The sequence below is a fragment of the Protopterus annectens genome, chromosome 4.part0, assembly GCF_019279795.1.
Source record: "Protopterus annectens isolate FY-2018-M chromosome 4.part0, PAN1.0, whole genome shotgun sequence".
Lineage (NCBI taxonomy): Eukaryota > Metazoa > Chordata > Ceratodontiformes > Protopteridae > Protopterus > Protopterus annectens.
The window spans coordinates 832,840,768-832,854,023 of NC_056733.1; the positions used below are offsets into that span (position 1 = coordinate 832,840,768).

At 41.2% G+C, this 13,256-nt stretch overlaps 1 protein-coding gene across 1 annotated transcript in view; it reads right to left on the reverse strand.

The window, feature by feature from the left end:
- Nucleotides 1-290: 290 nt before the first annotated feature.
- Nucleotides 291-13,256, reverse strand: part of CCHR4.PART0H22orf39 (chromosome chr4.part0 C22orf39 homolog) — a 137,144-nt gene continuing 124,178 nt past the window's right edge. The window contains exon 3 of the mRNA XM_044068777.1: nucleotides 291-815. Within this exon, the coding sequence (XP_043924712.1) occupies nucleotides 687-815 (129 nt within the window). The 3' untranslated portion in view covers nucleotides 291-686. The remainder of the gene's footprint in view (nucleotides 816-13,256) is intronic.

The window sequence follows — 13,256 nt, forward strand, 5'->3', positions numbered from 1 at the left end:
ATCAATTACTGTTAGTTAAGAAAAACAACATTTGTAATGCTGATCTTTTACGATTATGCAGTCTTCAACCATGTGTGTTCTGTAAAGAATCAGGAACCCAAAATTTAGGAGGTTTAACCAAAAATGTAAGGATAATACAAATGAAAGCAAACTATACTACTTCAGAAGCACAACTATTTAGTGTTAAAGGAAAGCCCAGCGACTTTATCCTTCTGTAGCATTACATGGGGGTGGAGAAGGAAAACAACACACTGCAGTACATTCTAAACAAACACCAGACAATGAGCACAAACATTTTTTTGGTACTTTTATTTCATATTCTGTCTGTTGTTAAAGTGAGGAAACACTGCCTTACTCAGCTATGTAACAAGAAGTGCTGTTAGCGCTTGTCCATTCTATCCTGACAGCAGGGATGATGAGATTGTTCTATGTAAAATATTTCTGGTATAAAATGAATAAAATATAAAGAACAGACAGCAGCTTTTTTGAACAAACTTCAGTCTAGCACTAAGGTCCATGTGTTACAGTGAATATTTTCTTTGCTAAGCAGTTTATTTTCTGGTCAAGTATGTGTGCCAGCAAATCTTCATTTTTTTTGTTGTTCTAACAGAATACCAGGCTTTACAAAAAACAAAAAAAAAAGCTACTCTGAACAATCCACATCATGGTGCAAAGGAAACAAGCATTCACTCATTTGGTTTCCTGTAGTCTAATGGGAGATGCCAGTCAGGTGGTGGTCTCTTCCGCATTTCCCAGACTAAAGAATAACTCTGCCGTTCCTCAAGCCGTTTTCTTTCACTTTCACATAAAGCTGCCTGTTAAAAGTAAAACAGAAGTCATTTTTTTTTACATTGGCAGCTTGGATTTAATAGCAATTTCAAGTTCAATAGATTTATGTAACACAACTTGCTTCTTATTAATTGCAAAAGTGATACTGTATTTGTGTTCCTCTTCTCCAAAATACTGATGCAGCCCCCACTGTAAATAAGGTTGTTGTCTAAAATTTTGAGAGTACACTCTACAATAAATCTGCAATTTCACAACGCAAAGATCCATGTAAGAGATCAAATGTGTTCTTACAACTTGTTCCTTCAGTTATGTTTTTTGGCCGAGTTTGTAACAATGGCATATGCAGTATTTACAGACTAGCTCTGCTCAGTGTGGGGTGTATGTACATGTACACAAATATACAGCATAACCGACTGCTGTGCTGAAACACTTGCTTGACGTCCGTCAGGCTCAGTAGCCCAATAGATCACAAAAAATGTAGCATCACACGCTCCTATTTATGCAAATCAATCTCAATCATTTAAAGAAATAATTAACAAGTTTAACACATTTAATGCAATAAAAGAATAATAGATTGTTGACCAGTTCACCTCATTGTCTAAACCATTCTTGTTAAATAAGCAGTTTAAAAATGTTTTTATAAAGATATATTTTTATAGAAATATATTTTTATATTTATGTAGTGTGTTTTTTATATATAATGAATGCATGTGTATATCTGAATGCATAAGTATAATGACCATAAACAAACCCATTACTTGTTATGGTCTTTTTGATTCAATTGAATTGGTTTAAATAATTAAATAAATAAATAAGTAAATAAACCAAGATGAACCACTCATACTTGTTTAAAACTGCAAGTAATAAAAATGTGGATGAAGACACTTCATAGTAACCAGTTTTAAAACTCATCATATGTAACATATATGCTATAAAATCTATAAAAGTCTAATATACAATAAAATGTACAATAAAAATTAATATACTTAGGAAACCACAATACATTAACACAGCATGCCTTTTATATAACCTGCCTTTTATATAATAAATGTTGAATATATATGTATAAAGACTATCATAACTAAGCTTTGGGAAATTTATGCAAAGCAGAGGAAGGAAGGGAACTATTTAACTATAAATTTCGTTTCTAAAGTGTTAATGTTAGTGTTAGAGGGGAGGGGGGGAAGGGGGAAGAAAAAGTATGGGTATTTTACCCACACTTTTTTTACCCATATTTTTTCTAAATGTCTAAACATTACACAGATGCAAAGTCACTGGCCGTTCTTCAATAATATCTTTTAAAACTGTCTTCAAAGTACTCCGTGAAATGCTCTGTCATAAGTATTTGAACTCTCTTCCTGCTTCCAAGCATTTGGTAGCCCACTACCCAACAGTGGAATATATCAGAAACCAAACACTTAGCACAGTCCTAACTTCTGTGTCACACCATGCTGGGGGGATCAGTTACTCTATCATGCACTCATAGAATCATACCTCCTCCAGTCTCATCAGGTTTGTACAAGAAGAGATATGTAGTTGGCACAACTGTGTACCAGTGTCATCTCTTTCACTTAGTAAGACCAAACTCTACAGAACATGGCTCATCACTAAACCACCTAGTCATTATATTAGTATACAGCATAAGTTATAGTCCTCTATCCACCAAGGAAAGAAAGCAATAGGTAAAAAGTAAACCTTAGTGTATAAATTAAAAACATTTGCTAGATGCATTTTATTTACTTTACTTGTTTTTGTTTTTAACCAGGCTGCATCCTATATGGGCTCCAACAAGAATTAGCAACACCATTGGGTACTCTCTTCAATCATAGTTTAAGCACCGTCTTTGTAACAGCTGAATGGAAAATGGCCACTGTTATTCCCTTGCACAAACGCGCTGCTTCCACTAACCCCGGGAACTACAGACTTATTAGCCTGACTAGCCTTATCTGCAAGGCCATGGGCAATTCATGAACCTTTATCAGCAAAGACATAGGTAATCTCCCAACAGTTGACCCTATTCAGTTTGGATTCGTCAAAGTGAGATCATGCCTGTTAAACGTGGTGGACTTCTTTGAGACAGTCACCAAGGCCCTGGACAAGGGGAAATCTGTGCATAAAGCCTACCCAAACTTAGCCAAGGCTTTTGACACTATCCTCCACTCAGGCATCATTGACAAACTCACTCAACTAAGTATCAACCCTTATACTGTTGGATTGGTCACTAACTGACTCACTAACAAAACCTATATAGTGAAAATAGGGGAATCCATCTCCAACAGCAGATATGTAACCAGTGGTGTTCCACAGGAATCAGTTCTGGGACCTCTACCTTTTGGAATCTATTTCTCCGAAGTACAAGCAAAAACTAAAGGTCTGTGGCTGACAGTTTGCTTATGACTGCAAACTATGAGCAGTCATATAACCTCCAAATAATGTCAACATCCTACCTACAAGAGGGTCTCACACAAATTACTGGTGCAAAAGTCATGACCTTAAACTCAATGTAAAAAAATGTATCATCATCCCTTTCCATAAGAGAGATGTTCCTGCTAACTACCACATCAATAGCAATACCCCAAGTATGCAGTCAGTGGTGAGAGACCTGGGCACACAGGTTGACAGCAACCTTACCCCTTTGATTACCATGCCTGCACAGTGGTAAGAAGGGCATTCTATATTGCTCACCTCATAAGCAAGGACATTGCCTCCAGAAAAAAAGAAGTTATAACCTCCCTGTATTTTCCCTCATCAAGCCAATAATGGAGTGCAATGCCCCTTTTGGTACATACCCTTCCAGGCACCTGGAGAAACCACAAAGGTTCCTCACAAGGAAAATTCAAGGTCTTTAGCATCTGACCTATGTGGGTCATCTGAAATCACTGTCACTTTATTTTGTTTCATACAGACTACTCAGAGGTGATGTCTGCCTTGCATATAAGGCAGCCTCTGACCCTGCTTTATTGGAAATGCATATCTGCAAGTCAAATGGTACATGTGTTATTCACTCTAAAGATCTTAATCTGGTATGTGACATTAATAGAACCTGCTGGAGGGACAGATTTGTCACCCAGAGGTTACCAGACCTTTGGAACAGTCATTCACTTCATGTCAAACAGTGCACCTCATTGGCCCTCTTCAAACGCAATCTGGATGATTGGCTAGGTAACCGTAAATTCACACTGGGAGGTCTACCTGTATCCCTCTTGGAAATTGGCATTAGGTGCTGATCATGGAAATAAGGGGAGAACTTGGCTAGGCTTGTAAGGGCCCTAAGGCCATTAGCCTAGTAACTTCCTATGATCACCAGAGCCTCACTAGGCCAGCTGGCCCATTCATTCTCCATCCACCGGGGCAATAGCCAACCCTTAGGTGTCATCACTTACGCAGCCACCCAATACACAATGTCAATCTTCTTCTTTCGGCTTTTCCCAGCTAGGGGTCGCCACAGTGGATCACCTGTCTGCTCAAGATTGGCAGTGTAGTTTTACAGTGCAGAGTTGCCAGCCCGGCACCCAACCTTCCACAGAAGGCACACACTCACACCTAGGGCCAATTTAGTGTGTCCAATCCACCTACAGCATGTCTTTGGGATGTGGGAGGAAACTGGAGCACCCGGAGGAAACCCACGTGACCACAGGGAGGACATGCAGACTCCACACAGAAGGCACCCCAGCTGAGGATTGAACCAGAGAACCTCTTGCTGTGAGGCGACAACGCTAACCGCTGTACCACCGTGGCCGCCCCAATACACATAATGTCACTCTACAAGTAAAAAAGCAATTAATGAAGGCTGGCAGTGAGAAATGGGAAAACAATGGTTGGTGATTGACATGCTATTCCTAGTTAAGGGCATGTACTACAGTATGGGGCTATATCCCCTGGACTGCTTGAATCGAGTAAAAATAGCACAGAATGGTGCTAGAAATGAATATCTAGGTTTAAAATGCACTAGGTCTGAAGTTAGAAGTATGGTATATGATACAAGGACTAATAAATATACTGAAGATGAGAAGTACAGTGTGCAATAGTAAGAACGTAATCCATTGACTTTTCCAAGTTACAGGGGTTTGAAATGCATGAACAGACATTCTTTGAACATGTTCAAAAGAGAATGGAACCTGTGCAACGAAAAAAGGAAATCTGTGGTTTACTGCATGTTTAAAAGTACAGTAAGTCCCTTGTTCATAGGATGAACGAATGAATGAAGAAAGGGGGAGATTCAAACAGCACAGCCAACAGAAAACTTATGAGTGGTGTCTTCTCCATCTCTACAAAGAGTACAGCATGGCATTAATCAAAGATTCAATCACAAAATTCACACACAGCATTTAGCCTGCTGACTGACAACACCCAGTTTTGGGAAAAAGAATGCAACATTCTCATGTTTTCCTAATTCTTGAGTGATCCCGTGTAAACAACTGCAGATATCCGAGGTAACATTTATAAGGGTTATCTTCCAATACTGGCTTAATCACACTAGTGTGTCTTTGCTGGCATGCAATATGACATTGTAGTGCATTTGACATACTACTTATGTTCAGACAAAATTGATTAATGTCCTGTATTTAGTGTTGCATTTCTGCAACCCTTTCTGTAGCCAAGCTGATTCTTGAAACAAGTCCCCAAAAATCCAGTTTCCATACAAAAACATACATACGTAAACAGATAAACAATTCAGTGAAAAATGTAGGAAAGGAGTGGATATCTGTGGCTCAGATCCTAAGTTTTGACTTCAAAGAAAGACATCAAGGTAAACAGGACTATAATGTGTTAACAAATGAGGACATACAAAGTCTGCAGAGACAGAATGTTGTCAGTCACGACACATATACAAGTTTAGCTGCAAATGAAGAATGAGGTCTGAGAGAAACTGGACATACAGGAGACACAAGTTTAGATGCTATGAAACCAGTGTTGTGGGTTTGCTGCCACAGCTCTCAACTGTACACATTTTTGCAGAATGTCCAGATTTTTGCCTTTTTTGGTCTGATCCTCCTAAAATTTGTGTTTTTCTGGCAAATCACTGAAGACTGAAGTCACTAAATATTGACAGGCATTTCCTTTCCGGGCTCAATATCCTTCAGAAAATGCACGTTAGCACAATTCCTGCTGTTCTTGCTATGATTTTATGTTTTGTCCACATTTCTTGAGCTAAGACGTTGAGAGGTATGGACTGCTCATATCAATGCTAACTGCACAAGTATATCTTTAGTACTTATTTATGCATTTATATACTGTTCTAAGTTCAGAGTTCTTAGAAATATAAGCTGTTAATTTGTAAACAAGCTGACTTCAGAAAACGTAATCAGTAAGACTACACTTGTCAGTTAAAAAACTCTAGTATAAAATGATAATGACTGGGTGCGGTCTGACAGCTAAGATACTGCTATTACTGTTCAGTACTGCTCCAATGTGTTTTAAACTGCTTATTGCTTTTATTCAATTCAGTTCAATTCTTTTTCGACTTATTTTCCTAGTTACTCTGACTACATTTCTGATCTCTACTTTATTCCATGAATGCTCTTTACAGTCATTTTACAGCTATGCTTTGGCTTGCATTGGTCATTTACAGATGGATTCTGTGCTTTCAGGTGCACAGTTGTAAACTCAGGTGTGTTGACAAGCTCTGTGGGACCTATGGTTGTTACTGTGCTATATTAATCGCAGCATCACTTACTTTGAGCCCCATATTGGTAACAGTCTGCTAAAGGAGCCTTTACTTATCCGGTTTCTTGGGTTATGCCAACTTGTGAGCAGCAGCTGTTGCTTTATTGGGCTACTTTTTGTAAATGTACTGAATGGATTATCTTGTCATATGGATTTCACATGCTATTTTTCCTAAAATCCTACACCAATCTGTCCATGATATTAACACTGGATGTTTTCTCCCGTTAGATACTCTACAATTGTGCGGACATGATAACTTTCAGAAGATGAAGGCTTGGTCTAGTGCAGTTTCTGAACTAGGAAAAATTGGTAAGAGTCTCAAGAAGTTCTGGATGAACAAAGAAGTTTTTTTTTTTTTACATTTTTATTAACGTAACACACAGTTCACATAGAGTGGCAGAAATGAAATTGTAATGTTTCCATTACTACTGTCATGCTGTATTTTCTCTTCAACAATTTTCATTCACCCAATCATTTCAACAACTGCTCAGTTTCTGCCTTCCCTTAATTCTTGATGTTCTTCGTGTTTCACTGTTGCAGTCATTACATTTGGGTTATCTGCCTGCAGATAGCCCTCAGCTGGCCTGAACACCAGAGTCTTGGATTCCTGCATCGGATGATGTCTCTTCTTCCATGACGTCAGGTTGTCAGGGGTATAAAACATGCAGCTGACGCCATTACACCAGCCTTTCTTGCCGCATGGTGCCCAAAGCAGAAGCAGTTCGCAAGTGCCAGTCGGCCAACTCCTGAAATTTTCGTTTTCAAGTTTAAGAACCGAACCCTTCAAAAAAGCCAAGTACCCCATTGGGAAACCTTTTTCTTGCTCTTTAACCGATGTCAGTAAAAGTTAACAATTGTCGTCTTACCTGTGGAAAGCAAATACCTCAAAGATTTTCATTCATACTGCATTCCTTGCTTAGGTCCAGACCACGACGTCCCTCACTGTCGGTTTTGTGCCTTATTCAACCCCCGAACTATTTGTTGGTTTATTTTTGTAGCAAATTATTTTGGTACTCAGTTTAACTATCCAGAAATGGCTTCGGTAAGCCATCCGACTACCGATATTCTGAAAAAAACGTAAAGATAAAGACAGAGAACAGACCGCATAGGTCCAAAACTGCCAACGACGCTTCCATTAAGCTAGTCACCAGTACTCAGTGAGGTGCTTCCGCAGCCCGATACCCTCTACTTCAGATTCGCAGGCCTCTAATGAGACCCCATTCGGAGTCCGGTATTACACGAGATGCTTCTTCGACTATGGAACCTGCGGATGTCTCTACCTTGGATGGGTCTGGAGCCGCTGTGCAGGCACCGGCTTTTGAGGGTGTATTCAAGCCTACAGACTTGCATTTCAAACCGACGCCATCTTCTTCAAGGCCTAAAATTCGACCTACGCCTAGAAAACAGACGTCCAAACCGCATGGTAAGGCCGATATGCCTAAAAAACAAATTATTAGAATGGCTGAAGACCTTATTACTTTAATTAGGGGAAGTCAGCCTTCCCCCTCTAAGAGACCTAGAACTGATTTTCCTTCTGATCAGGATTCTGAAATTTCTGTTTCTTCTGAATACCAAGATTTGCCCTTATCTACCTATGAGGATTCTGATACAGAGGATTCCATTCCCTCTGCTTCCCCTCCAGAAGATTTTTCTTTTGTAGAAACCCTGCACCCTCTTAGGGAGCATTTCCACTGGGAAAGCCAGGATTACTCTGACTCCAAAAAGAGGCTTAGGGAATTCTTACTCCTCCCTCAACACAGGCCTTTAGCTATCCCTCCTGTTCTGGACATTGTAGATGATGTCTTCTTGGAATCTAGCCTGGCCCCAGACACTTCACCTCCAGCTCCCAGAAAACCTGACAGGTGTTAGAGTATCGGATTCTCACAAGTTCCTCTTCAAGAACCCTACTGTGGATCCAGAGACCATTTCCCAAGGACCTAAAGGCATTAAGGCTACTACTGCCAAAAACGCTACCCCCTCTGATAGAGATTCCAGGGCCTTGGACAGATGGGGTAAGAAGGTATACATTTCTGCTACTTTGGCCATTAGGGATTTAAACTGCCAGTTTCATATGTTAAAGTATTTGCAGCATATTATGGGACTATTTAAACATAAAATTATGTTGATTCCTGACTATGCTGAATATAAAGAATTACAGGATTTAATGCATTCTGCTGAACAATTTGGTAAACATACTTTGCAATGTGGTTTTGACTTTTTAGAAGCATCTTGCAGGGCTGCTGTCACTGGGTCTGTACTTAGAAGGCATGCTTGGCTTAAGGAGCAAAACCTGCCAGATCATGTTAAAGCTAAATTACTGGATGCTCCCTTAAACCAAGACCGCCTGTTTGGCAACAAACAGAAGAAGTTCTTAAAAAGATGGAAAAAGCTAAATCCATGCAAACTGTTAAAGATTTCCTGCAAGTACATCCTCCCAGATTTAGTAGGCATTAGCCTTCTAAGAATTGGTCCTTTCCAGGCTCTTCCAGGCCTCCTCAGTCCAAACCCAGGAACAGCAGACCACCTAGGCTACAGTCTCAAGGTAGACAGGCCTAAGCAGTGTGGGGGTTCCCACTTCCAAAGCTGGAAGTAGTAAGACACCCCCTATGGAAAAATGTCACAATGACTTAGCCTTAACCCTGCCAAGCCCTGCTCAACTGCCTGCTCTCTTAGGGGGAAAGATTGCCCTGCATGCAAAAAAACTAGGAACTCATTACCCAGGACAAATAGGCTTTAAAGATAGTTTACCAATGATACAGATTCCACTTCCACACCTTACCAACTCCAAGCGGTTGGCCAGACCTACCCCCAAATCAGTGGGCAGAGGCTCAACAGCAGGTTCTCTCTCTTCTAAGTATCAGGGCTATTCAACCTGTCCCAACAGAAGAAAGGGGACAAGGTTTTTACTCAAGACTTTTTCTGGTACCCTGAAGAGACAGCTCCTGGTGTCCTATCCTAGGCCTCTCTATTCTAAACACCTTTTTGGTAATCTCAAAATTCAAAATGCTAACACTTCAACAGCTGCTTCCAATGCTAGGCAAAGATGCCTGGTTGGCAACCCTAGACTTAAAGGAGGCTTACCTGCACATTCCAATAAGGGAATCTTGCAGGAAATACCTACGCTTCAGAGCAGGTTCCATGCACTATCAGTTCCCTGCACTTCCCCTTGACTTATCTACTGTGCCCAGGGTATTCACAAAGTGTCTAGCTCTAGCCATTGCATTTTGCAGGCAGAGAAATATTCAAATATACCCATACCTAGACGATTGTCTGATTCAGGCAGAAAGCCAGGACATGCTATTAAAACATCTGGCATTTGTAAAGAAACTTCTAACCTCGCCGGGGTACACCATAGACAAAAAGAAATCTCATCTAGTACCCTGTCAGCAAATTGTATTCCTGGGAGCAAGCTTGAACACAACTTCCCAGATGGCTTACCTCACGCCAGAGAAACAAGTTCATTTGACTTTGACAGCCTACTTCAAACTACTGGCCACAAAGACCCAGTTATCTGGGAGGAAAATCCTGCAAGCCCTGGGGTTCATGGCCTCTTGCATTCTAGTAATTCCCTATGCAAGACTGCATATGAGGAAACTACAATGGTATCTAAAAAGCCTATGGTGTCAACATTCTCAGGCCTTGGAATCAAAGATTCCCATCATCCCTTGTGTAAAGACAGAGTTCCTTTGGTGGGCAGAGGCCTGCCACCTCAACAAGGGGCTCCCTTTCAATCTACCCCCTGCCGCCCAAACCCTAACTACAGATGCATCAGACTATGCATGGGGGGCTCACTTGGCAGGGCGGTGCATTCAGGGCAAATGGAACCCGAGTCAGATGCACCTGCATATCAACCAAAAAGAAATGTTAGCTGTACTGAATTCCCTGACAGCCTTCAAAGACCACTTCCTTCCAGGACAATTACTGGTAAAGACAGACAACACCACAGTTATGTGGTACATAAACAAGCAGGGGGAACCCACTTGTAAACTTACCCTCTCTGCAGACTAGCCATGACTTTGTGGAACACAGCCTTGAGCTACCAAGTGCACCTACAAGCTCAATTTCTGCTAGGCAAGCTAAATTCACTGGCAGACAACCCAAGAAGAAATCTCATGGACCCACACAAATGGAAACTGGAACCAAAAATATTCAACCTCTTGAAGAACAAATGGGGGACACCAGAGATAGACCTGTTTGCCTCCCCTCAGAACTACCAATTGGACAAATTCTGCACAGAGACTCCTCACAGTCAAGTTTGGGAAGTGGATGCCCTGTCCTTTACCTGGGAAACTCTCTCAGTTTATGCCTTTCCCCCTCTGCATCTCCTCTCGAAGGTTCTGCTAAAGATCAAACAGGACAAACCAAGGACAATGCTGATTGCACCAGACTGGCCGCCAGCACTGGTACCCCCTGTTGTGCAGTATGATACTGCTGGAGCCATGGCACCTACCTCAGACACCTTCCCTGCTGTCCCAGCAGGCAGGCCAGATTCTGCACCCTCAGCTTCAAACCCTGAATCTTGCAGCCTGGCTAATTCCTTGAGATCTCCAATAGCATCCCTCAGTAAGCAGGTGCTAGATATCATTCTGGAAGCAAGAAGACCTAGTACTAGAAAATCCTATGCTGAAAAGTGGAAAAGATACTGTTCCTGGAGCTAGACTCAGAGGATGTGCACTATGGTGCCCAGTTTAACTCATATTCTTCAGTACTTAACAGAAATGCTCCACAAGGGCTTATCCTTTTTGTCAATTAAAATTCATGCCTCTGCCATTTCAGCACATTATAATACTGAACCACCTCTCTTATCTCGACCCCTGTTAAAGCAATTCCTCAGAGGGGCTTAAAACGTAAGACCCCCCCCCCCAGGCGAGCCCCTACCCCAGCCTGGGACCTTAACTTTGTATTGGAGAAGCTCACTCTCCCTCCATTTGAACCAGCTGCAACTGCAGAGTTGAAATTCCTTTCTTGGAAAACAGCTTTCCTTCTAGCCATCACTTCAGCAAGAAGAGTGTTTGAATTACAGGCTCTTATGGCAGTGGAGCCCTTCATTATCTTCCATGCAGACAGGGTTTCCCTCAGGACCAATCCCTCCTTTATGCCCAAGGTGGTGTCTAGTGTGGCCCTAAATCAATCCATTCATTTGCCTACCTTTTTCCCGAATCCACAAAACAAAGGAGAAAGAATACTGCATTCTTTGGACGTGCAAAGGCAACTTAGATTTTACTTGGACAGGACTAAGCCTCTCAGAAAATCTAAACAGCTACTAGTTGGCTTTGTTGCAGGGGCAGAGGGGAAGGCCATTTCAAAGCAAACCATTTCTAAATGGATAGCCCATTGCATTCATTTCTGCTATAAGCACCATGGAAAACCTACCCCACAGGGGATTAGATCACATTCCACCAGGGCTGCATCTACCTATACAGCCTTTCTCAGAGGAGTCCCTACCAGGGACATCCTAGAAGCTGCTACCTGGAGCACTGTACATACCTTCGCCAAGCATTACCACATGCCTATTTTTTCTAAATCCAGAGCTGGTTTTGCCACAGCAGTTTTGCAGGGCTTAATAGCTGGCCCTAATGCTCTCTAACTTCCTCCTCTCTTCCTTAGCTTTGGGAATCAACCCAAATGTAATGACTGCAACAGTGAAACACTAAGAACATAGTACAGTTGTGTAGACTTACCATAAATGTAGATGTTCGAGTGTATTCACTGTTGCAGTCCTGGTTACCCTCCCTCCAGCCCCCTGACTTCTCTTGGCTCTACCTTTCTTTTTTGTTGGGTATATTTGAGCTTTCTGGTGTATCTGCTTTTTTTGGAGGTGTAACATAACATATAATTGCTTCCCAGAAAAACTGATGTAATGGCGTCGGCTGCATGTTTTATACACCTGACAACCTGATGTCATGGATGAAGAGACAGCATCTGACGCAGGAATCCAATACTCTTGTATTCAGGCCAGCTGAGGGCTACCTGCAGGCAGACAACCCAAATGTAATGACTGCAACAGTGAATACATTCAAACATCTACATTTATGGTAAGTGTACACAACTGTATTTTCCACCTCCTCCTGAATATCACTCTGCATATGTTGCTCACGCAAACTCCACTTAACTTGTACAGAATGTGCTCCTTCCCTCTTCTAAAGTTCTCACCTGCAGTTCTTTTATCTCTTTTACAATAAAACCTTGTTCTGTTTGGTATAGATTTTGATTTCCATTTTCAATAGCATTAAACTTAGTAAGGTCTTACTATGACTCAGCAGGTCAGATCCTATGCCCTAGCTCAAAACAGTAATTTCCATAATTACCACCATTTCTTCCCTCAACAGTTCTGCAACATTCTGTAAGGAACTTTAAAAAAATCTGCCAACCTGTTACAGTCCCAAAAATATGTTCTCAATTGCCTCTGTCTTCTCCATCACATTATGGGCATTTGCTGGCTACTGGAGGAATAATCCTCTGAAATCTACTTACGGTATAAAAATACTTGCACAACCACTTACATGAAAAAATCCTAAACTTTTATGACTCTACTGCATATTTTTAGAGCTCTACAGAATTTTTCCCCATTATAGCCTTGTAAATTGCCTTTCCATCCCCTCTAAGTCTTCTTCAAAACTCTTCTGACTGATTCTTAAAACTAAAATGTATTATGTCGTACTAATTAGCCCTTTTTTAAGAGCATCTTCTGTTCTAGGCTCAACTAAATACTCTGACCATAGCAGTGCTTTTTTAACTTAGCACTTCCCTACTCTGTTTCCTTTGCTTTGCCTATATCTGTTATCAACGGCTGAAAGGGA